Raw genomic sequence first — 24,899 nt, forward strand, 5'->3', positions numbered from 1 at the left:
CATGCCTAACAAGTGTAATGCATGATTTAACGTTTACATAAACTGCATTTCAACAAATTCCAAGACACTGATGGTGTTAAAGCACGCTGTATGGCTGGTAGTCCGGCAGACAACTGCCACCGGCAATATCATTACCAAGTCAGGGTAGATTTCAGATAAAACAGCAAAACATTTTCACACCATACAAACTTGAAATGGGTACTTTGGTTATGTTCAATAAATAACGGTCACTTTTATGACACATTAACGTTATATGAAGAAGATGGTAAAGGATGAAAACATGTATATTCTCCCCACCAAATGAAATACCCGTACACTCACCATGTTGGATCAGATAGAAAGGAAGACCTATGGATTGTGGGTAATTTAAGTACCGCGATACCTTGATGTGACGTCATGAACAATCGACGGCAGGGTTGTTTTTGAACGGGATGTTTCTAATTTTATAAATAGTATTTTTCAACAATGAATTGGGAGGTAAGTGAGTTGTCATTAATAATTTTAGACATAATATAGGGTGCACAAACATAGGATATGTCTAAACATGCATTTCTATGTACATTTTTCCAAGTGGAGAAAGTCAAGACACTGGTGATGCGCTAGCTAGTGCCATGCACATGCCGTTTTATTTTTCTGGTTAACAACATAACTTTATGATCGTATTTTATGTTCTTTATCTCATTTATGTGCTTTTAGTGGGTTTGTTTACATTCCTGAATACGATGGCCAATCAAAGAGCGCTCCCTCAAAGCAAGGAGAGCCTTCTTCAGAACTACAACAAAAGACTGAAGGATGATATCAGGTCCATTCTAGACAACCTCACAGAAATCATCAAAACTGCAAAGGTAGCTGTAACATTACGATATTTGTGTGTGTGTGTGTGTGTGTGTGCCACGTGCACAGGATACAACCAGTGTAAAAAAAAAAAGTACAGTGAAATTCCTACCTTGAGAGCTCTTTCCCAACAATGCAGTGATAATAATAATAATAATAATATAGAAAATAGAATAACAAATACAAGTAAGAATAAAAGCCACATAAGAACTATGATGAGAGTTAAAGAACATTTTATTACATTATGTACTGGTCAGTGCCAGTACCTTATTCAATGTGCATTGGTACTGGAGTTGTTGAGGTGGGTTTATACATAAAAAGTGACTGGTAGTAGGATATACATGTGAACAGGGCAGAAAAGTTACTGGTAGCAGGAATGTATAAATACTTATGGTAATATACTAATGGTAATATATACATTTAAACAGGAGTAATAGTGACCAGTAGCAGGATAAATATATACAGGAAATACTATTGGTAATGGCAATTGATAATCAATGGACAGCTGCGGAATGGAGTAATACATCTAATCAATAATCATTTTAGCAGCAGCGTAGGTAGTGTCTGAGTGTGTAGAGACCTGTGGATTGGCATAGAGTCAGTGTGGATAGTCTGTGGGAGAGAGAGAGCAGTAGTTGTTAGCAATTTTACAGTCTTATGGCCAGGGGATAAAAGTTGTTTAGGAGTCTGTTTGTCTGAGCCTTGATGCACTGGTACTGCCTGCCAGACGGGAGCATGGAGAACATGTCTCGGGTGGCTGGAGTCTTTGGCAATTTTTCGGGCCTTTCTCAGACACCACCTGGCATGTACGTCCTGGATAGCTGGGAGCTCGGTGATGCGCTGGGTGGTGAGACATAGTGTGTGTGTGTTTGTCTGTGTGAGCGAGAGAGAGAAACAGAAAACCTTTTTTTTCTAGTGTGTTTTTTTTAAAACGGAAAGAATGATGGTTCAACCCAAAGAGTCATCACTATGGTCCAACCAAAATGTGTTGGGTTGTTTTGCTTCAGGTAGAGGATGAGACACAGGTCTCTCGGGCTACACAGGCTGAGCAGGACCACTATGAGATGCATGTCAGAGCAGCCAACATCGTAAGTACATTATACTATACATACATACCACCCAGACTCCCCTTGAAACTAAACGAGCTTGCCTTTAAACCCCAGAGTGTAGATTCATGACACTAGTAAAGTAAATGATAAACATGGAATTTAATCCTGGCTCATGTTCATTGGGGCATGAAACAGAAAACGTTTAAAATCTTTTGCAACTAAAAACGTTGGTAGTCCCTCCCTGTTTCAGTCAGTGCTTTCCCCATTTGGTGCATAATGAACATGTATTGAGTGCATGTTACAAGGCAAAAGTACCAGTATTAAAAATGTATGCACTCACTAACTGTAAGTCGCTCTGGATAAGAACGTCTGCTAAATGACTAAAATGTAAATGTAAAAATAATCCCAGTGCTTTGTTGTTGTGTCTAAAGGTGCGTGCGGGCGAGTCCCTGATGAAGCTGGTGTCGGACCTGAAGCAGTTCTTGATCCTCAATGACTTCCCGTCGGTCAATGAGGCCATCAGTCTGCAGAACCAGCAGCTGCGCTCGCTGCAGGAGGAGTGCGACAAGAAGCTCACTTCGCTCCGCGACGAGATCGCCATCGACCTGTACGAGCTAGAGGAAGAATATTACTCCTCCAGGTACAAGTAGGCTCATACTGTACAGTTGTTGTTCAGTTGGCCCACTCCATCATGCCCTATAGCCCAAACCTAGCCCCTACATTATAGCACTTATTCCCCCTCACCGCCGTGCCTTATGAAGGGTTGATCTTACCCCACCACCTCAGTCATATCCATTAGTTCGTTAGTGTCTCTGTATGTCGAGTCAACTTCATTAGAATATCCAAATGCCGGGTTCAACAGCAAAATAGATAGTTGATCTATCTATGGTCAAAAATCAATTGCAGTACATTTATCGTGAGAATCTCATTTCATTTGGTTGAAAATTTAATGAAGTGCCTTGTTTGTCATGCCTCTGGAGGTTTTTATCCTTATGTATGATAGATTCTAGGTCTCTACATGGTAAATGTTACAATCAATCATACGTGTGGAGTATTTAGTGTATCTGTTTGCTATATTCTTCCTCAGTTCTTTGTAATAGGCTCAAATGGAAGTGATGAATAAGATAACATACCTGGAGAGGAAGGAAAGGGAAATGTCTGACAAATACATGTTAAATGCTTTTTAGCATAATTCTTGGACCCTTATGAAGAACAAAAACTTTGATACTATCACTGGAAGTTTATTTCTATTCAGTATATTCAATTGTTATAGTTTTTCCTCCTTTAACATGTCTTTCTAACCCCAAATATAAATTGTGGATGTATAGGTCAATTAACCATTGTATAATCACACAAGGCATTTTAAGCTTTCTATGTTATTTATTTTCTATAGAATGGTTTTTGACTGGAAAGTGCTAGACATCTCTCAAATCCAAACTCTATGAGGGTTCCAGAAACTTGTGTGAACAGAATCCAGTGTTGTATCTCTACCGATTCCGTCCCTAGCTAGCCTACAAGTGACCAAGCCAGTAACCGTGCAAACTGTGTTCACAAAGCATGCACTGTTACACAAAGATCAACTATGGCAATATGTATTAAGTCTATGTCAGTCACCTGCATAGACCCACCCTTTTTAAACATTGAAAAATAAACTAGAGACAAAACAATGTAGTTCATTGTCTAATTTGTTTAACTGTGAGAAATCTGGCTGTCTCTCTGGATGCTGCTTTTAGGCATGCAAGGTGTTCGGGCCACTCTTTTTCTCTGCCTGTGCATTTCCTGTTCTTTCCCCTGCATCAGGACCTAATACACTTCTGGGATTATGGGTACACAGTTACGTGATATGAACAATTACTGTTTTTAGCACTCAGTTCAAGATGACCCAAAGTTAGTCATTCACCCTTTGCTCCAGGTCATGTTCCATTGATTGTGTTGAATTTGGAAATGGGGGAAAAACAAGCTATGAATGTGTTCAGTTGACCGTCTTTGAGATCACATTGCAGCTGTTAATAGCGAAGACGGACAGGAATGAAAGACTACAGACACACTTACAGTGGGGGAAAAAAGTATTTAGTCAGCCACCAATTGTGCAAGTTCTCCCACTTAAAAAGATGAGAGAGGCCTGTAATTTTCATCATAGGTACACGTCAACTATGACAGACAAAATGAGGGAAGAAAATCCAGAAAATCACATTGTAGGATTTTTTATTAATTTATTTTCAAATTATGGTGGAAAATAAGTATTTGGTCAATAACAAAAGTTTCTCAATACTTTGTTATATACCCTTTGTTGGCAATGACACAGGTCAAACATTTTCTGTAAGTCTTCACAAGGTTTTCACACACTGTTGCTGGTATTTTGGCCCATTCCTCCATGCAGATCTCCTCTAGAGCAGTGATGTTTTGGGGCTGTCGCTGGGCAACACGGACTTTCAACTCCCTCCAAAGATTTTCTATGGGGTTGAGATCTGGAGACTGGCTAGGCCACTCCAGGACCTTGAAATGCTTCTTACGAAGCCACTCCTTCGTTGCATTGGGCGGTGTGTTTGGGATCATTGTCATGCTGAAAGACCCAGCCACGTTTCATCTTCAATGCCCTAGCTGAACGAAGGAGGTTTTCACTCAAAATCTCACGATACATGGCCCCATTCATTCTTTCCTTTACACAGATCAGTCGTCCTGGTCCCTTTGCAGAAAAACAGCCCCAAAGCATGATGTTTCCACCCCCATGCTTCACAGTAGGTATGGTGTTCTTTGGATGCAACTCAGCATTCTTTGTCCTCCAAACATGACAAGTTGAGTTTTTACCAAAAAGTTCTATTTTGGTTTCATCTGACCATATGACATTCTCCCAATCCTCTTCTGGATCATCCAAATGCACTCTAGCAAACTTCAGACAGGCCTGGACATGTACTGGCTTAAGCAGGGGGACACGTCTGGCACTGCAGGATTTGAGTCCCTGGCGGCGTAGTGTGTTACTGATGGTCGGCTTTGTTACTTTGGTCCCAGCTCTCTGCAGGTCATTCACTAGGTCCCCCTGTGTGGTTCTGGGATTTTTGCTCACCGTTCTTGTGATCATTTTGACCCCACGGGGTGAGATCTTGCGTGGAGCCCCAGATCGAGGGAGATTATTAGTGGTCTTGTATGTCTTCCATTTCCTAATAATTGCTCCCACAGTTGATTTCTTCAGACCAAGCTGCTTACCTATTGCAGATTCAGTCTTCCCAGCCTGGTGCAGGTCTACAATTTTGTTTCTGGTGTCCTTTGACAGCTCTTTGGTCTTGGCCATAGTGGAGTTTGGAGTGTGACTGTTTGAGGTTGTGGACAGGTGTCTTTTATACTGATAACAAGTTCAAACAGGTGCCATTAATACAGGTAACGAGTGGAGGACAGAGGACCCTCTTAAAGAAGAAGTTACAGGTCTGTGAGAGCCAGAAATGTTGCTTGTTTGTAGGTGACCAAATACTTATTTTCCACCATAATTTGCAAATAAATTCATAAAAAATCCTACAATGTGATTTTCTGGAAAAGAAATTCTCAATATTTCTGTCATAGTTGTCGTGTACCTATGATGAAAATTACAGGCCTCTCTCATCGTTTTAAGTGGGAGAACTTGCACAATTGGTGGCTGACTAAATACTTTTTCCCCCCACTGTATATAGGGACATCATCACAGCACCAGATACTAAACCTACTAGCTAACATTTCTCTGTGATCCTTCTAGAGCTTAAGCTTGTCCTTCATACTACTGTTTCCTGACTTTTTGTGTGTATCATACCTGTCTGTCTCTTTTGTGCATGTGTGTGTCTGTACCAGATGTGAGTCGGACACTCACCTGCCCCTTCCTCTCTGTGCTTTGCTGATTCTATGCCCCCCTATGGTTTTTGTTCTGGTAAAGCTACAGTCAGTTGGACAGTACGGACCTGCCCCTGTGCGAGGCCTACCGGCGCTGGGACAGTTGGGCGTCCCCGGACGGGGGCGACATATCCGGGTCAGCCCATGGGGGCGTGGAGGACACAGACGGACCCACCTCACAGGAAACTTCCCCCAAACACGACTTAAATGGTCACGGGACCACTGCCGCGGTAGACGAGCCCTAAAGAACTGGAGGAGACCATTTGGATGGGCACATAGACGGGTTGGCTGACAACGTCACGAAAATTATGCACACGCATGGACGTGGCCGGAAGGCATGCGTTTTGATTCTAAACAGTCAGATAGTTAGCAACAATGACAAGAAACTGCCAAGTGGGGAATCGTAGGTGGCTCGTTTCAGCTCGTATCTTGTTATTGATACAGTGTCTTGTTTTGAGGTGTTTTGACTGATGTCATGTCTAGGCTAATATGGCAAAAATTCACTAGCTATGTAACCAACAACTGTAACAATGTATTTGAGAGATAAGTGCTCATTGTGCAAATGTATTTATGTTTTCAATAAACATTTGGAGACTAAATGTAGTTTACATGTCAACAGTCTAAGCCAACCCTGTCTGTTTTGCCCCATAGTTGCGCAGGTCGGTTTGGTTGCTAAACAACCAACCGTTCTATTGGAACAGAGAATGGACCTCTCCCTCCATCACAGTGTGTATCACTCTGGGTCTAACATTACACTACAAACTGCACAAATATCACACATATTTTATTAAATCAATAATGGTAATCCATCTCAGGTTACTTCACGTATCCGTTGAAACAATAAAATGTGTGGTAACCAACTGTAACACAGTTCATAAATGCTGTAAGATCTGTAGCCACGTATTTGCCATTTTAGTATTGTTCATTCATGAATAGTTGGGACAAGATTAGAAATAATAATACTTCATACAACTAGTTTGAAGACTTAATTAGCTGGGCCAAACAACTTAAAATGCTGTCTCCCGAAAATCTAAGATTATAAAGATGTTTTATTTTGGTCTTAATATCCCCATTATGTACATTGTTGTTGATATTTTGTTAGGTAAAAAAAAAAAGTTACCTCAGAGACGTACAGTATTACTAGATGCCACTTTCTTTCGTTCTGTTAAAACATGTCTAAATGTATGACTATAGGACTGCATGTCATGCAAGTGTATGGATGTTACATTCTTGGATTTCTTTTGTAGCAATGTTTTTGTAATTTTGCATTTGCAGTTAGTAAGCCTTTGTCATGAAGGATTAGACAAGTCAATAAAACATCATTATAAACTCAAGCTTCGGTCTCTCATCTTTTAAAAATCCCAGATATTTCTGGAACAATCAAATAATGTATTCTGCTACAACAAAATGACTTTTATTCTAACTTTGACACAAAAAATCTAAAATAACATGGGAAATTTATTGTAGAAACAAAGGATGGAATGACCATCACATAAGTCAGATTTATGACATTTCACATGCTATCTGTAATGGTAAATGACAAAGCAAAAACTGTTTTTTAGAAATTTTTGCAAATGTATAACAAAATACTTGAGCCTTCTTGGGTATGACGCTACAAGCTTGGCACACCAGTATTTGGGGAGTTTCTCCCATTCTTCTCTGCAGATCCTCTCAAGCTCTGTCAGGTTCGATGGGGAGCTCCGCTGCACAGCTATTTTCAGGTCTCGCCACACGTGCGGAGATCATCCGTTCACCTACTCTGCGTCTCACAAAGACACGGCGGTTGGAGCCAAAAATCTCAAATTTGGACTCATCAGACCAAAGGACAGATTTCCACCGGTACATTGCTTGTGTTTCTTGGCTGAAGCAAGTCTCTTCTTATTATTGGTGTCCTTTAGTAGTGGTTTCTTTGCATGGACATGATGAACCTTCTTGTGATGGTATAAAAGACAGCCATTTTGGCTAGGGAGTTGGTAAACCATGGTTTGCCAGTGTTGTGATAAGATAGTGTAAAATAATGAATTTGAAGAATTTATCTGCACTGTTTGTTTGTTTACTTGCCAGTTTTAGAGGAATGATGCTATGCATTTTTCAAATTAACTTCCAATATGCCAACATTCCATTCAAACAATGCAGTCAATCCACAGCCACACACTGGCTGAAATCAGCTGAAGATAGGATTTAGACAAGTTGTAAATGTAACAAGTACCGATATTGTATCATATAACAGCAGTCCAATAGTACTTTCCCCCAATTATTATTTTTTGATATTTATGGTATGTTTACATATTATAGAGGACATTTATACAGAAGATTTGTATAAAACCCATATAAACTGTATTTATAATTATATGACAACTTTAGGTTGACAATAATTATATTACACAATATCTGATATCACATGCATTACTGCATTACTATTATATTAGTAAAATCAGGATTATGCCTCAACTGCCATTCATTCCAATTAGACTGGTTGGGATTTCTCCCTGACCAATATAGCTGCCATTTTCATCCCATTCTGGAACTTTGAGAGTTTATGACATAGCCACTCTTGTAATTTATCCTAATATTGGGCGCATTTGAGTGTCTAAATCAACCGACTCTAGACCAAAGTCGAGGAGTGAAGTCGGGGGGGTGCATCTGCAACAACGGAAAGTCGGACACTAATGACGTTTTCCAACAGCAAGGCTCAGATCAAATCACATTTTATTTGCCACATGCGCTGAATACAACAGGTGTTGACCTTACAGTGAAATCCTTACTTACAAGCCCTTAACCAACAATGCAGTTTTAAGAAAAATAAGTGTTAAGTAAAAAATAGAAAATAAAAAATAATTAAAGAGCAGCAGTACAATAAAATAACAGTAGGGAGGCTATATACAGGGGGTCCCGGTACAGAGTCAATGTGTGGGGGCACAGGTTAGTCGAGGTAATTGAGGTAATATGACAATGCAAATAGTCCAGGTAGCCATGATTAGCTGTTCAGGAGTCTTATGGCTTGGGGGTAGAAGCGGTTAAGAAGCCTTTTGGAACTAGACTTGGTGCTCCGGTACCACTTGCGGTGCAGTAGCAGAGAGAATAGTCTATGACTAGGGTGGCTGGAGTCTTTGACCATTTTTAGGGCCTTCCTCTGACACTGCCTGGTATAGAGGTCCTGGATGGCAGGAAGCTTGGCCCCAGTGATTTACTGGGCCATACGCACTACCCTCTATAGTGCCTTGTGGTCGGAGACCGAGCAGTTGCCATACCAGGAAATCTGTCCAGAATAAGACAATGCGTTTTTATGGGCATAATATGCTAACCTAAGCTTGTCGCCTGTCTTCCGGCCTTTGGGACAAAGACTCCCATTGTTAGGGCGGAGACATGGGCATCTCGTCATTATACACAGATCTCTGGTTTCAGCCTCTTCCGAATTGGAGATGAAAGTTGGCGGGTGCACAGTGCACTGTTAGGATGCTGGATTGCCCTAATGTAAATTGATGTTTCGCCAAAATTATATAATTACTCCTGTCTAAATAAAATCATTCAAAATACTTCACCAGGGAGCATGACTTAGCCACAGAGGATCATTAGCCTATGCGGGAAGCCCGCAATTTGGGTAGTGCTCGTGACAATAGGTCTAGCTGATTGAGTGAAGATAAGGTATTATTCAGCTAACCATCCTAAAATCTCCTAAGAAATTAGGTGGTGTTTTTGGTGTAACAATAACGTTATACTATGCAATTATATTTGTTTCTGTTATGCAGAATACTAATTAATCATTGTGATCTTCCAAGACATTGATTCAGCTTTGATCTAAATTTGACTAAACAAGCATCATTGTGAGAAATGTAAATGTAAGTGGCGGTGCAACGCTCTAGTGCGCTCCTGCACCCCTGCACGGAACGAAGCGCACCTAGCAGCTACTCTTTTGCCTTGCGCAAAATTTGTTGATGCAGAGACGAGACACCACCCGTGGCTGTTTTATGAAAATCAGGGAATATTTTGCCATGGAAACATTTCTGGTTGGTCTCAAGGAATGTAAAACAGTTAGGGAGACTTTTAAAACGGGATTGAGTGAAGTAGCAGCAAATATGTTTTTGTAAATTGTAGTACTAACTGTCCTCTCCAAGTTCTGGACATTGGCCTACGATCTGATTCTGCGCAGCGCAAGAAGATGTCAACAACGATTGGAGAAGTGTTTCACATCACCAGTACCACATCCTTATGATATAGGGGCCTACTGTATATATTTTCATTAGCGCAACGTGACTGCAAGAGACAGGTTAGAATGTATTGACTGAAATATGGGACAAATCAACCTTTTTTTCTAAATTAGTGGTGTTTTAATTTGTTGATAAAATATGAGACATGATTGTTTGGTTTTGGGATGCAGTTCAAACGGCCAAAATGCGGACTGTCCCGCACAATCCGGGACATGTGGTCACCCTAGCTCCCGGCCTCGATAATCACCAAGCCTCGGCGTGAAAGAGAAAAATATCATGAACTGATGATCCCATATATCCATTAGAAACGCCATAAAAACAGCTGTGTCCCGACCTCACTGGCACAGGAAACTCTGTGGTCCCAGAATCGGCTAGTTGATACAATGTTGCAAGTTCGCTAGCAACAGCTTCTGGCTGGATCCAGTGATGATTTGATACAATGTTACACTTCACTAGCAATAGCTCAAGAAAGAAAGAAAGGGATGCAGCCAGGTGGAGTAGAGATGAATGTGATTGAATTAAGAAATGTAATCAGGATATGTTCTACTGTTTTTATTTTGTTAGCTTTAGGCCTATGTATTTTACTTAGTTGACGATGGAAGTTATAGGCCTACTGCTGCATAGGCTGAGTTCTATGCTCTCATTTCTTTAGCCGCCAATGGATCAGTGTGTATCAATGTGTCTGTCCATATGGCTGGTGCTCTCGCCATAGTTGAATTTGAACTTTTAGATGCTTGAGATTTTCATGTTTAACCACGTGACAGTGATTGAGAAACTAAAACGTTAATATTTAAATGAAACTGTTCGCATGCAGATCGGTAAAAATGGTAGGATACATTGTAAGCTTCCCCAAACATGAAACTCACGAGTTGCCTATGGTCTTTGATATTACACCCGTTCAAAAAAATGGTGAACGTGCAAGCGCGTGTACACATAGGAGGTCCCGTGAAAAAACATGCCCGCCTAAGAAAATCAAAGGCCCGTCCAACTGATTCGTTCTGGCCCCGGCATGTTTCAGTAACGTCTTGGATCATGTTCGCGTTGGTCAAAAAAAAAAAAAACTAATGATTGGTTGACAATAGAGAGCCTCCCACAATGAAGGTGATGCCTGCAGGATAACATTATTTTTCTTTATGATTTGGTTGGCTGATCTGGTGTGTGAGGCCATTAAAGACCTACATTAAATTATTGATATGGTAATACAAATTGGGTAAAAGGAAAAGTGCCCAGCCAACTATTAAACCTCTATAAAAAAAAAGAACACCTCCCCATTGCACTATTTAACCCTACTCCAGACCAACGGTCTGAGGACAAACACTACCACTCAACACCCGCAGGACAACTGCGAAAACTTGCAGTCGACTGCAGTCAAAACTTCACGACCTTTCATTACATGAAAAAAATTCATGCAGTCAACATGTTGGACCATTTTTATCCCCAGAATGCAACACTCTGAAAAGCGGTGACCAATAGTCACCGATTTGACAAAAGTGATCTGCTCAAACGCGCCCATTATCTCTATGGTTCAGACCAACAACTATTTATGAATGGACAAAGCCATCGATCACGTGACACAACTCATTCCTATTGAAGACTCAATAGCACATTGAAGTCTCATAGAGACATAACATGTGCAGTTTGAGCTACTCCAGGAAGTGACGTTGCAGACTAGCTCAGTGCTGCCCCCTCTCATTGAGGAAAGGAGTCTGCATGCTTTCTAGCCGAAACAGCTCGGAAGAGTTCCTGCATATATTATGACGACATTTTGTAACGTTTTTGTTCATTTTGGACTTCGGTGAGGGTTTTTTCAGGTGTTTGGGTACACAAAATGTTTTATTGAGGCAAACCAAAGTCGGTAGCCTAAGTCTACGCCCCTTCTTCGGTGATTGGTCAACAGTAACGATTATTCAGTAAAGTCTGCCATTCAACGAGACGACTCGATTTCATGTACATTTTTTCATTGAGAAATACTGCACCAAACATCTTAATCAAATGTAAAATTGCGCGACTAAGATCTCTGGAAAAACGTCAAAATTAATTACACATTTCTTGAGTTATCTTAGATTAATGTTGACTACATGGAGGGAGTGTATACTGACTATGGCGTCTCAAAATGGACAGTACTATTGCCACTTTTTTCTCTTTTTTCAAGGGATATGCGAGCACACTCGTTCGGTTTGGCCTAGCCGACAGCCGTACTGAAGCATGCTGACGCCTTAACTCAAGTTGAAGGCCAATCGGGGTACTGCAGGCTGCCATACGTTTTCCTTAACTTCCTCTGTGTGCGAGGTAAAAAATAATTGGTTCAAAGACATACATCTAGTGTATTAGAAGCAATTATTGGTACTATGATTGTCTTAAAAAATATATATATTTACACGAAGAGTGCCATATTTCCATAATGGGTGATCAGGTAGCTTCTTGGTTAAGAGCGTTGTGCCAGTAACCGAAAGGTTGCTGGTTCTAATCCCCGAGCCGACTAGGTGAAAAATCTGTCGATGTGCCCTTGAGCAGGGCACTTAACCCTAATTGCTCCTGTAAGACGCTCTGGATAAGAGCATCTGCTAAATGACTAATTATTATTATTATCATCCTGTTTTCTGCTAACAATGCCTGCCGTACCGCGATCGGCCTTGAACTTCCGCGGCTTCAATGAGAGGGGGCAGTCGTTCTCCCCTGGTCTAAACAAGAGACTGCTGCAACCTGATTGGCTGAACTCTATACGCAACATCCGGGAAATTCATTTAGTCACTAGCATTGTGGTGGAAAATTGTGTTTAATAAAGAAAGTACATATATTTTGCCTATTTTTCCACCTTCTCGCCATTAAATCGGGTTAAGGAGGAAATTGACGCATTTGCAGCCTGAATAGAGAATGTTTTACGTACAAACCGGTCCACAGGGGATAGAAGAGTATAGCCACAGATAAAATAATGAGACATTTCACCGGAAGTATAAATGTGAAGCATTTACATTTACATTTTAGTCATTTAGCAGACGCTCTTATCCAGAGCGACTTACAGTTAGTGAATACATATTTTTTTTTATACTGGCCCCCCGTGGGAATCGATCCCACAACCCTGGCGTTGCAAACGCCATGCTCTATCAACTGAGCTACATCCCTGTAGCGTCCGCGTAGCGTTTCCACTCACTACCAATGGTAGTGAAAGGAAGCCCACTGGCAGGCAGTGGGAGATGATGGAACGAGATGGATTTTGCCACATTCCGCACATTTTCTCATCAATGAAACATTTGATCTCAATGCAGTTCTGTTCCCAAAACTAAAATCTGTTATGAACAGAGTGGACTAAGTTTTGTAGACTTTACCCTTTGCAAAAGTTATTTTTAAATCACGTTGTTTAGGAGTGCAAAGGCGAATTGAGTTATTGCACACGCGCCCTTGACACAGGTGTTCCCTAACGGAAATATGCAGATGGGGGGCTAGAACGCGCCAATAGGCTCTCGCTAGCTCGTGCTTCTTCTGCCCACTATGTCTCATTTGTTCACATTGGAAACGACAGGCTGTGGTCTATGTAAAAATGTCTATCTTGGTTTAGTTATAAAAATATTTGGTATAGCCAGCTGCATACATTCCTTTTGGATGGTAAGATGAAATGTCTCAAATCGCCATCTGCCGGCCTTTGGGCTAGAAGCTAGCCATCGTTCACGTCGTGGCTGGCTTGTTAGCTAGTTAAATAGCAAAAGTCTCAAACACTACCTAACTTCAGCTGTTATCTAGTCTTCCTGTTCATTAGCAGAGCTTTCTCTTCTCCTTCTAAAATTCTTACCCGACGGCATTATTGTAGTTTTAGAAAGGAAGGTAGCAAACTTGTTTTTGTGTACACGACTTTACAGTGTACTCAGCTTCTTCTTCTGTGGGTTTTATGGCGGACTACAAACCAAAAAGGTGCATTGCCGCCACCATCTGGACGTGGTTGAAAAAACAAGGTTATTTAGAACGTCCAGTTTCGATTGACGCAACAGTCAGCATTTGAGTTAGCCACATTGTTTTTTTCCCTCACAGAAAATGTTTGCACAAACACAGTCCTTACAAAATTATGTCCTGAATGTGAGCAGTTTATTTTTTGGATGCAATGTTCAGACATTCACAGAAGTAGCGACAGCATACACAATCATCAAAATCGGGAAATGTAGGCTACATTAGTCCTAGCGCTAACTGAGGAAAGATTCACATTTACATTTTAGTCATTTAGCAGACGCTCTTATGCAGAGCGACTTACAGTTAGTGAGTGCATACATTTTCATATTGGTCCCCCGTGTACATGACACTGTACTTAATATAAAGTCAGACACCTTCGGTAATTCATAACATCCATAAATGCCTTATATCATATGGCGCTGTATTTACAATAAAGTCATACCCATTTGGACATTTATACCACATATTTTACATAAATGCCTTGTATCATATGATGCTGTACTTACTATGAAGTCAGACACGTAACACAAGAGGTAATATTTAGAGAACTCTCGGCTGACATAAACCACAATATGAATTTGCTAATAGCAATTACTATTTATATTTCATCACATCACGGGTGAACTCACCATTGATCAAAATAATTGAGTAAAACACTTTCTAGAAATCGAAAGTAATCCGACGATGGGTAGTTTGTGCGCGCCGCCATGTTTGTTTTTTCGGGTCAACCAAAGATAAGAGGAGACAAGATGAGTTTGCTCTGTTTGCAGTATGCATGTCACCTAGGATCGTTCACTTCCCTTCATTCACTTCCTGAAGTTTACTCAAAAGATGAGAACCATTCCTTCACCTCAGTATAAAATCTTTGGTCTGACAGACGTTTACGTGACACCCAGAATGCATTGTATAACGTCAACAAACATGGCGCCACACCTAGCTAGCAAATAGCTTAGCATTAGCTCATTATAAATCAGTACAAACTTCAAAAAAGTATTTTACACACATCATAGGTGTCCATTACAATCTATGCAATAATCGGAATGCATTAGCTGTCACCAGTACTTGAAAACATGTGAATAAAACTGTAAATGCCAGCCAGAAAATGTGCCAGTTCGTGCAAGACTGCGCAAATGTCTGCAAACTTGATCTGCGGAAACACTAGGGAAGTGCTTGGGCTCTCCTCGAAGAGAGAAGTTTGTCCGGCTCAGTAAAGCCTCAAACATAAATTGTCCGCAACACTGAAATAGGCTACTTCTATGTGAATTAATGAGGAGGCGGAACACACCTCAATTCAAACTGTTGTTAGAAAATAAACTTGTTAGAAATTAATTCGAAATTGACAACTTCAAACGTAGCCTATAGATAAGGCAGCGCGTATTAACTGTCCTGTTGCGTAACAATCACATTTTGGAACAGTGAGTGCATTCTGACATCACGTGCATAAAACAACTCAAGCTTGGCCGACCGTTATTAGTTATTTGAAACTCACGTGTGAAAAAGTTAACCGCTGCTGCATATGAAATACTCTGGACAAGTGTACGCAGCTGCAGCAGCTTCTTCTTCTGTGGGTTATATGGCGGACTACAACCCCAAAAGGTGTATTGCTGCCACCAACTGAACGGGTTGATACCAAAACAAGGTAAAAAGAAAATCCATACGTAATAGGGAAACTAACTTTAATCCACCCAAATAAAAATAATGAATTGACAAAACAAAGCAAAACTCCCACTTCTTCCTTCTTTCAAAGGCTCTAGGGCCTGAGAGGGTGTTACGGATTGTAACAATATTCCATGTAACTCCTTCGCCGATAAATCTTTCAGCCCCAGGAACCGCTCCGCTGTGTACGCAGCTGCTCTTTTGCAACAATAATAATACGGAGGAACAGATTTCGCCGACGGACCTATGCGCCACTTCCCCCAAAACCGAACATGACGTAATACTTACTCTGTTTGTGTATAAAGGGTAAAATGCCGCGTTCAAGTGCTGGTTGGAACTAGGAAACTGTAATTTCCGACTTGCTAACTGGTAGAACAGTTAGCAAGAACACGACTTGCTAACTGCTTGTTTAACCACAACCAGTTAGCAAGTCGGACCTTTCAGAGTTTCGTAGTTCCGACTAGCATGTGAACGCGGCAAAAGATTGGTAATTGACGTCTCTATTTTAAATATGTATTGTAAATGCATTTGCATATAGCTACCAGTAGCTGCTGTACAACATAGCAATGTAACTAACATGTGTTAACTTGCACAGTTTTAGTTACTTGATGACCTCTACTAGGCTCGAGTCCAGAACAAAACGCAGATCAGCTGTTCTCATCTGTATTTTCAACTGTGCCATTATCACCTAGCTACACTATATATACAATCATATGTGGAAACACTTCAAATTAGTGGATTCGGCTATTTCAGCCACACCCGTTGCTGACAGGTATATGAAATCGAGCACACAGCCATGCAATCTCCATAGACAAACATTGGCAGTAGAATTGCCTTACTGAAGAGCTCAGTGACTTCATTGGATGGCACCTTTGCAACAAGTCGGTTCGTCAAATGTCTGCCCTGCTAGAGCTGTAAGTAAGTGCTGTTATTGTGAAGTGGAAACATCTAGGAGCAACAACGGCTCAGCCAGGAAGTGGCAAGCCACACAAGCTCACAGAACGGGACCGCCAAGTGCTGAAGCGCGTAGTGCGTAAAAATCGTCTGTCCTCGGTTGCAACACTCACTACCAAGTTCCAAACTGCCTCTGGAAGCAATGTCAGCACAAGAACTGTTCAACGGGAGCTTCATGAAATTGGTTTCCATGCGCAATGCCAAGCGTCGGCTGGAGTGGTGAAAAGCTCGCTGGCATTGGACTCTGAAACAGTGGAAATGCATTCTCTGGAGTGATGAATCACGCTTCACCATCTGGCAGTCCGATGGACAAATCTGGGTTTGGCGGATGCCAGGAGAATGCTACCTGCCCGAATGCATAGTGCCAACTGTAAAGTTTGGTGGAGGAGGAATAATGGTCTGGGGCTGTTTTTTATGGGTCGGGCTAGGCCGTTTAGTTCCACTGAAGGAACATCTTAATGCTACAGCATACAATGACATTCTAGATGATTCTGTGCTTCCAACTTTGGCTACAGTTTGGGGAAGGCCCTTTCCTGTTTCAGCATGACAATGCCCCCGTACAAAGCGAGGTCCATACAGAAATGGTTTGTCAAGATCGGTATGGAAGAACATGACTGGCCTGCACAGAGCCCTAACCTCAACCCCATCGATAAACCTTTGGGGTGAATTGGAACACCGACTGCGAGCTAGGTCTAATCGGCCATCATCAGTGCCCAACCTCACTAATGCTCTTGTGGCTGAATGGAAGCAAGTCCCTGCAGCAATGTTCCAACATCTAGTGGAAAGCCTTCCCAGAAGAGTGGAGGCTGTTAGAGCAGCAGAAGGGGGGGACCAACTCCATAGTAATGCCCATGGTTTTGGAATGATATGTTCGACGAGCAGGTGTCCACATACTTTTGGTAATGTACAGTTTTTGTTTACTGAGGTTAAGAGAGTGTGTCGTCGAGGTGATTGAACTTTAGAATCGACAGTCCATAACACCTGTATGTTTTTACTATGCTCACAGACGCGTGGCTGAAAAGCCATTCAAGCTCCCATTCTTGCTGACGTTGTGCATAACAACACTGACGTAAAACCATTCTGTACGACGGCAGCAGCTAACAGTACTACATTAATGTAACATTAGCTAGCTAGCTAGCTAGCTAGACGGGATACCATCGCTAGCTAGATGTTAACTTACTGTGTGCCTATCTTTAACGCACGGTTTCCCGTAAATGAACTGTTATGAATATTGTTGTTACATCGCCTGGTGTTGGTAAATATATTTCCGGCAATGAATGTATTTGTTGTCGATGTCATCCTTAATGTCTGGTGCTAGGCAGAAAACAGGGCCTTCAAGTTTGCAGCAGAGCTGTCATATTTCGGTGTCTCTGTGGCCAAACCATTGTGCAGGAAAATGTTGTCTAGTCTTTGATTTAATTCTAAAAAATGTGCCTATGCTGGCTGATGTGCGATAGCTAGATGATCAATGAATTGATAATCAATTTCTAGAATGCCTAAGGGTTGTCAGGCAGTTAGCTACAGGGTCGACGTTCTATGATTTCAATCACTTTCTGACTGCACCCCTTTTAATTTGAACGAAACCTTTCATACATGTTTCCCGGCCATGGTAATAGTGGTCAGAAAGTGACTTTTTGGACCGGAATGCCAAAACAATCAGGAGACAGAGATGCTCAAAGTTGACCCATTTAGGTAGCTACAGATTGTACGCTAGCCCAATACTGAACTAAAGGAGCCTGACGTTACTCCTTATAGTCCAAAGACCTTACATGAGGCGAATTGGCTCTTGCAGCTAAATACTCAATCTAAACGTGAATCGATTCTCAATTGCCGTACGGTTCTAGAAAGATAAAGCCCACTATTTTCATATCACATCAAAATTATTTAACAAATGCAAAATATACACTTATTGTACACAGTTGCAGCCAACAGTATTTTTCAGTGACAACACCTGTGGCATCCGTCTTCTGTTTACACACAGTTGTTCGGAGACGCAGATAACTAATTAGCACAGGCCAACTTCCGTCTGTTTGTCGTAAACAACCCCTGTAACATGGAAATATGGCCTTGTGGGAACCCCAACCCTATTTAGTTCAATGAAAAGGCAAATTGTATGCCAGATAATGTGACATAAATCAATGATTTATATATACACTAGATGACTGATCGGTGGTATTTTGTTTAATCCACCGTGCCTTCATCTTGGCACTCCCTCACCGTTGTAAAACATATTTTGGCAGCTATAGAAATGCATTTATTTATGTCTACATTCGTTTTCGCGAAGATATATAAACATTATCCTTAAAAGTGTCATTTTTAGAGATGACTAATGTTACTTAAATACATGTAATTTTGTCCTTAACATTTAATTGAAATACTGTAGAATTCTATTAATTCCTATGGAGGACTGCTCCTTCTGGGAAGTGGCAATATGGCCGACCAGTGGCTTCAAAGCCTCTCAATGGCCAATACATAGCATCTGAAATCCAGGGTTTATATACATCATTGGATATAAACAAATATTTTTGGTGACCATTACTGAACATTACAGGAAAGCCCCATACAAACCCCATAGATTTTTCAACTAACTTGTTCTTGACGATACTTTCTTCGTTCTAGATTTGGTGAAAAAAAGTATCTTAGAAATGTCAGTTTTCAATTGCAGGTGGTTCTACAAAAACATAAATTCAGAAAGATATTAAATCCATGTTTTGTATCAAATGAGATATGCCTCTTGCGTGTGTAGATCTTTGTTTTGGTCACACTGTGTGACACTGTCATCATAATTTTTTGTTGTTGTTGGTGATTTAACCTTTGACATGAATTATCAAAACTTTTTTTTAAATTTTCACAAATGTTGTATCTTAGACCCTATTTGACATAATCTCAGGTGTTTGTGTTGTACCCATCATCAGACACAGCATACTCTTGAATACAGTGTGGATGTTATTTCAATCATTGAAATATTATTCATAGATTGGACCTATCCCTTCAGACCACTGCAATTTAGCTAGTGCACCATTAACATTTAAATTGAATTAAAACTTCCAATTACTACCAGAAAGATGGCTGCCGGTCCACCCACCATTGAATGTAAACTTGAATGGGAATGTCTATTCAATTATCAATATTTCTATGATTTCAATAGGTTACCTATGGAAGATTGACAGTTTAATTTATAACAATGGATATTCCAATGCAAGTGAACCTACTCTGATGTGTGGACCTCCTACTATCTTTGTGGTACCATTTCAAAGATTCAATTTTTAAAAACATTTTAGAACAGTTATCAGCCAAAACTATGCACGCATGACTGTAAGTCGCTTTGGATAAAAGCGTCTGCTAAATGGCTTATTATTATTATTATTATTATTATTATTATTATTATTATTATTATTATTATTATTATTATTAAAACATGACACCCACCCTGTATTCAAGAGTATGCTGTGTCTCAGCCGATGGCGGGCCCAACACAAACACCTCAGAAGATGTAAATCGGGAGTTCACACATTTTTAGATAATTAACGTTAAAGGTTTAAAAAATGACAATGACACTTTTTTTCAATCATCAGAAAATAGTTTGACAACCCTGTTTGTAAGCTTTCAAATGATATCAAACTTAATCGCTTATATTTTTCAGTGATGAAAACTTTGAGCACCTCAATCTCCTGAATGTTTTGGCATTTAGGTCCAAAAAGTCACTTTCTGACCACTTCTAACATGGGCAAACATGTATGGAAGGTTTCATTCAAATTAAAAGGGGTGCAGTCAGAAAGTGATTGAAATCATATGGAATGACCCTACAGTGAATGCAACAGCAAGTTCAAAGCTTTGTTTGAGTGAGGATAGTAGCGGCTAGTTAAATCAAAGAGCTTCATTGTTAGCTACATTCCCTGCTATCACTAATTCTCCATACAGTTTGTAATAGACACACACCTTGATTGAAGTGTAACTGCTTGTAGCCTTTTACTGTGTCAGCTTGCTTCCATTTCATGTTTTACCTGCCCATACAAAATGTCATAGATGAATACCTTTTTGTTTATTATTCGATCTTTAGAAGAAGTTTAATAAACATGAGTGACCAGGGGGACATTTGTCCCCACCTGAATTCCATAGGGGAGGTCACCAAGGAGGAGCTTCTGCAGAAATCCAAGGTGAGTGTGAATGGTTTCAAGAGAGATTTGCTGCATCAAGCATCTGTAATGTGTATGGAATGGATGCAATTTGTGACATCATGCATTTATTTTACTTTTGAGTCACGTCTTCTAGATTTGCCTTCACATTCTGGTGGTCTGACAGAATCACATGGGAGATGGTGCTGTATGATTGTTTTTCAGCTAATACTGTTTGTTTTCTGTCCCGTTCTGAAGGGAACCTGCCAGTCATGTGGAGCAGGAGGCCCCAACCTCTGGGCCTGTCTGCAGGTAAACAACAGGGGTTTTCTGTGGGTCTGTTTTTCCTCCAAATATTTTGAGATGGATGACTTGTACAGATTCAAAGGCCATGACATAATTCTCAGGATGTGTTATTATGACGCTTTTATAACACTCTTTCAGATGGAATATATTGATTGTTGTTTTTACCCCATAGATGTGTATGTCTAATGTATTACTTTATTTCTCTTGGTCAGAGCGAGTGTCAATATGTTGGATGTGGAGAAACCTTTTCAGATCACAGCACCCTACATGCACAGGTGAATTTTTTGCCAAGCTTTTTTTTCCTTGGGTAGCGAGAGATGCCATTTCTAGAAAGCATGCAACAACAATGTTTTTCAAAGCTTATTGTGTGTGTGTGTTTGTTTGTGTGCGTGTGCTCATCCCCCTAGGCAAATAAACACAACCTGACAGTGAACCTGACCACGTTCAGGATCTGGTGCTATGTGTGTGAGAGGGAGGTGTTTCTGGAGCAGAGGCCTGCAGCCGTACCTACCATGTCTGCCACACACACTCCCCACCACTGTAAAGCTATGGAACACCAGGTACGCCATCGCACAAAGGTCAGCTCAACTATATTCAACTATACTGTGTTTACGTGCCATTTGAGCTCCGGTCAAATGTAGTGCACTATATAGAGAATAGGGCGTCATTTGGGACGGGCCCTATATCAAATATGGGTAACGCCATCATATCTTTCATTAGTAAACATTAATAAACTATTCATAAGTACTGTATTATGTACTATGTATAAAGCATTTCTAAGCATTTATTTAATATAAAGTTTTACTCCACTATTCTGTTTAATTTTGATTAGCTCACAATTGACACCTGTGAGCTGAAATGCAGCCTATGCTGTATTCATATATTGTGTAATTGGCATTCCACAGGCAGACACTGATGTCATTATTTGTTGTTTTTAACGATGACTTACTTTCCCAGGATGCAGTTCATCAACCAGTGAGTCACCACCACCCGTTGAAGGCGGTCCCTATCGCGGTAGCCGAAGAAGAGTGGTCAGAGTCGGAGGAGGATGAGCTCAAACCCAGAGGTAACCTCAGACCCCCTTCTCTCATCGTCATGGCATATATTCAATAACAGTAAAGACTGTAGTCCAGCATATCCACAGTTAAACTGATACCCTTAGCGTTATATCATTTGTATTTTTTATCTTTATGGATGACACAACCATAGATCTGTCAAATATGATCTGCAGCTTAAATTAACATATTATGTTAAAAATGTAACATCGATCAGGCAAATGCCAGCTGTCGAGGTCTAGGACTCTGTAGAATCGGTTCTTTCATCCTTTGATAAGCTTTGCAGGTCTATTCCTTAGTGAATTATGCCAATCTGATTTGGGCAGAGACCTCCCAAATGATCTGAGAGCTAGATGATGCAAGCTCAGGGTTAGGAGAAATATAATTGCTTTGGAGCCTAAGAATAGGTACCAGATCCATTTAACTACCGGTAATACACTGAAGGTCATCATTAACTGACAGGGTCTGTGTCATGCATGTTCTCCAAATGTTAGGTGTAAACACAGTGGAGTGGCCAATATCAAACCCTTACCATATAGTCCTAATGTTATAAATATACCTGTATGATGTTATTATAGCTTTTTTTAACCTACATCTCATCCTCTCAAAGGTCTGACAGGGATGAAGAATATCGGTAACTCCTGCTACATGAACGCAGCACTTCAAGCCCTGTCCAACTGGTGAGGTCACTTCCTGTCTTGTTTCCTCATTAGTCTGGGGACCTATGGCAGATAGATTGACATGGTTCTGAGACCTGTCACTGAAGTGTTTGCGTGGGCATGTGTGAATGAGTGTGCGAGCGAGCATGTGCGCGTGCTTGTGTACCTGCATCTCAGCAGAAGTAATTGTATTCGTTTTCAATAGATTTAAACATTGACTGACCAGTTCTTTCTTCCTTCTCCTCCTCTCTAATTGCTCTCCTCTCCAGTCCTCCTCTCACTCAGTTCTTCCTGGACTGCAGTGGACTGGTGCGGACTGACAAGAAGCCTGCACTGTGCAAAAGCTACCAGAAACTAATCTCTGAGCTCTGGCACAAGAAACGGTACCATACACACTTGACACTATATTTACATTTACATTTTAGTCATTTAGCAGACGCTCTTATCCAGAGCGACTTACAGTTAGTGCATACATTATTATTATTTTTTTCATACCCCATGTGGGAATCGAACCCACAACCCTGGCGTTGCAAACGCCATGCTCTATCAACTGAGCTACATCCCTGCCGGCCATTCCCTCCCCTACCCTGGACGACGCTGGGCCAATTGCGCGCCGCCCCATGGGTCTCCCGGTCACGGCCGGCTACGACAGAGCCTGGATTCGAACCAGGATCTCTAGTGGCACAGCTAGCACTGCGATGCAGTGCCTTAGACCACTGCGCATATTTCTTATCTCTGTTACAGTACTTATCTCTGTTAAGGTACTTATCTCTCTGTACAGTACTTCTCAGTGTGCAAATTGTTGGACTAGAGATTCATAGGATGAAATCCAAGAATGCAGCAAGACACTGTCTGACAAAACACACTCTCTCCTCTCTCTCTATTCTCTCTGCTCCAGGCCCAGTTACGTAGTCCCTACCAGTCTGTCCCAGGGCATCAAGCTGGTCAACCCCATGTTCCGTGGCTACGCCCAGCAGGTAGGGGCAAGCTCCCAGCAGGTAGGGAACAAAACAATGCCCCGACCCCTAGCCCTCCGGCCCCTCTGACCCCTGACCTAACCCACCTCTCCCTATGTCCCCTCCCATCCCCCCAAAATGACCCCTGTTGCCACAAACCTAATTTCCCCCCGGGGACAATGAAATTGGATTGGTTGATTGATTGTTGTGTAGCTGATTGGCATCTTGAAGTAGGGTGCGAAGACTATGAAATGGTGTGCATCCCAAATGGCACCCTATTCCCTATGTAGTGCTCTACTTTTGATCAGGGCCCATAGCAGTGCAGTATATAGGGAATAGGGTGCGATTTGGGATGCAGCCATGATCTAACTAACCCACAGTAACCAGATGAAATGCGTTCAATGTTGGGTTGATTGGAATGGGATTGTGTGTATTTTACTGGTTTTGGTTTGACTGCTGTGGAAAATCCATTTATCTAATTCGATCTAAAAATAGTGTTGAGTTAAGCCTGTGTGTGGTGAGCATGTTCTCTCTGTTTGTCCTTGTGCTTCCTCCTATAACCATCACACACACTCTCTCAATGGCTGTCTCTGTCTGTCCCTAGGAGCTGCAGGGAACACGCATACAATACTGTCCGCACTACACACACACACACACACATGTCTCTGTGTATAGGACTGCTCCGCACACTCTCCCTCTGTGTTTTCTACTGTAGGACACCCAGGAGTTCCTGCGCTGTCTGATGGACCAGCTCCACGAGGAGCTCAAAGAGCCACTGGCAGAGTGTGGCGGGGGAGGGGAGGGGGATGAGCGGAGGGACGGGGGCGACCGCTCCCCCTCCGAGGACGAGTTCCTCTCCTGCGACTCGGGCGCCAGCAGCGACCGGGGGGAGGGAGGGGGGCTGGGGGAGCCCGAGCTGCTCATTCAGGACGAGTGTGGGGTGGGGCCGAGAGTTGGAGGAGGGGGGACAGGCACAGGGGGGCCCATCTCAGAGAAAGAGAGGCTGAAGGAGAAAAGGGTGTCGGGCTCGCCCCTCCACGGGGGCTCCCAGGAGATGGACGAGGACGCAGATGTGGACACGACAGCGGCCGAAGAGGGGGCTCTGGAGAGGGGAGCAGAGGAGGAGGAGGGGACCCCCCCTAGCCCTAAGCCACAGAGTCCGAGTAAGACACAGGGGCAGACGCAGAGCAACAGCACTCGAGGTAGGGGCCTCGTAATGGTGGAAGTAGAACTTTAAAAAAAAATATGTAAGTGTGTGCGTCTCTGTGTGTGGAGTGACCTGTTGTAGTGATGTGTGAGTACAAGTAAGTAAT

The 24,899-nt window shown here is 41.7% G+C and overlaps 2 protein-coding genes across 10 annotated transcripts in view; both read left to right on the top strand.

Annotated features, from left to right (window-relative positions):
- Window positions 1–367: 367 nt before the first annotated feature.
- On the top strand, window positions 368–6,179 carry LOC121541439 (mediator of RNA polymerase II transcription subunit 22). 2 transcript variants are annotated; one of them, XM_045208025.1, is made up of 5 exons: window positions 368–477; window positions 697–845; window positions 1,842–1,922; window positions 2,315–2,523; window positions 5,782–6,179. In XM_045208025.1, exons 2-5 carry the CDS (start codon window positions 723–725, stop codon window positions 5,981–5,983), a joined length of 615 nt encoding a protein of 204 aa, XP_045063960.1. In that variant the 5' UTR covers window positions 368–477; window positions 697–722; the 3' UTR covers window positions 5,984–6,179. The 2 variants fall into 2 exon arrangements, with proteins under 2 accessions (XP_045063960.1, XP_041706376.1); XM_041850442.2 differs by lacking the exon at window positions 5,782–6,179 and having other exon boundaries at window positions 2,315–3,550.
- An 11,249-nt stretch (window positions 6,180–17,428) lies between these two features.
- The window catches only part of LOC121541441 (ubiquitin carboxyl-terminal hydrolase 20-like), a 51,328-nt gene continuing 43,857 nt past the window's right edge, over window positions 17,429–24,899 (top strand). For 4 of the 8 annotated variants that reach the window (XR_006657511.1, XR_006657510.1, XM_045208027.1 and 1 more), the window contains exons 1-10: window positions 17,429–17,750; window positions 20,556–20,652; window positions 20,869–20,922; window positions 21,129–21,191; window positions 21,324–21,494; window positions 21,874–21,982; window positions 22,582–22,651; window positions 22,900–23,013; window positions 23,529–23,628; window positions 24,302–24,788. Coding sequence is in view for 6 of the 8 variants with exons in the window: in XM_045208027.1 (XP_045063962.1) it covers window positions 20,572–20,652; window positions 20,869–20,922; window positions 21,129–21,191; window positions 21,324–21,494; window positions 21,874–21,982; window positions 22,582–22,651; window positions 22,900–23,013; window positions 23,529–23,628; window positions 24,302–24,788 (1,249 nt within the window). In the remaining 2 variants the exon portion in view is untranslated. The remainder of the gene's footprint in view (window positions 17,751–20,555; window positions 20,653–20,868; window positions 20,923–21,128; window positions 21,192–21,323; window positions 21,495–21,873; window positions 21,983–22,581; window positions 22,652–22,899; window positions 23,014–23,528; window positions 23,629–24,301; window positions 24,789–24,899) is intronic. The other 4 variants (XM_041850444.2, XM_045208029.1, XM_045208030.1 and 1 more) reach the window with 4 other exon arrangements.

This window comes from Coregonus clupeaformis, chromosome 27 (genome assembly GCF_020615455.1).
Source record: "Coregonus clupeaformis isolate EN_2021a chromosome 27, ASM2061545v1, whole genome shotgun sequence".
Taxonomy (NCBI): Eukaryota; Metazoa; Chordata; class Actinopteri; order Salmoniformes; family Salmonidae; genus Coregonus; species Coregonus clupeaformis.

Coding starts and splice junctions, on each gene's coding strand:
- LOC121541439 (XM_045208025.1), top strand. CDS start 723: ATGGCCAATCAAAGAGCGCTCCCTCAAAGCAAGGAGAGCCTTCTTCAG. Junction 846..1,841: donor AAATCATCAAAACTGCAAAG/GTAGCTGTAACA, acceptor GTTTTGCTTCAG/GTAGAGGATGAGACACAGGT. Junction 1,923..2,314: donor ATGTCAGAGCAGCCAACATC/GTAAGTACATTA, acceptor TTGTGTCTAAAG/GTGCGTGCGGGCGAGTCCCT.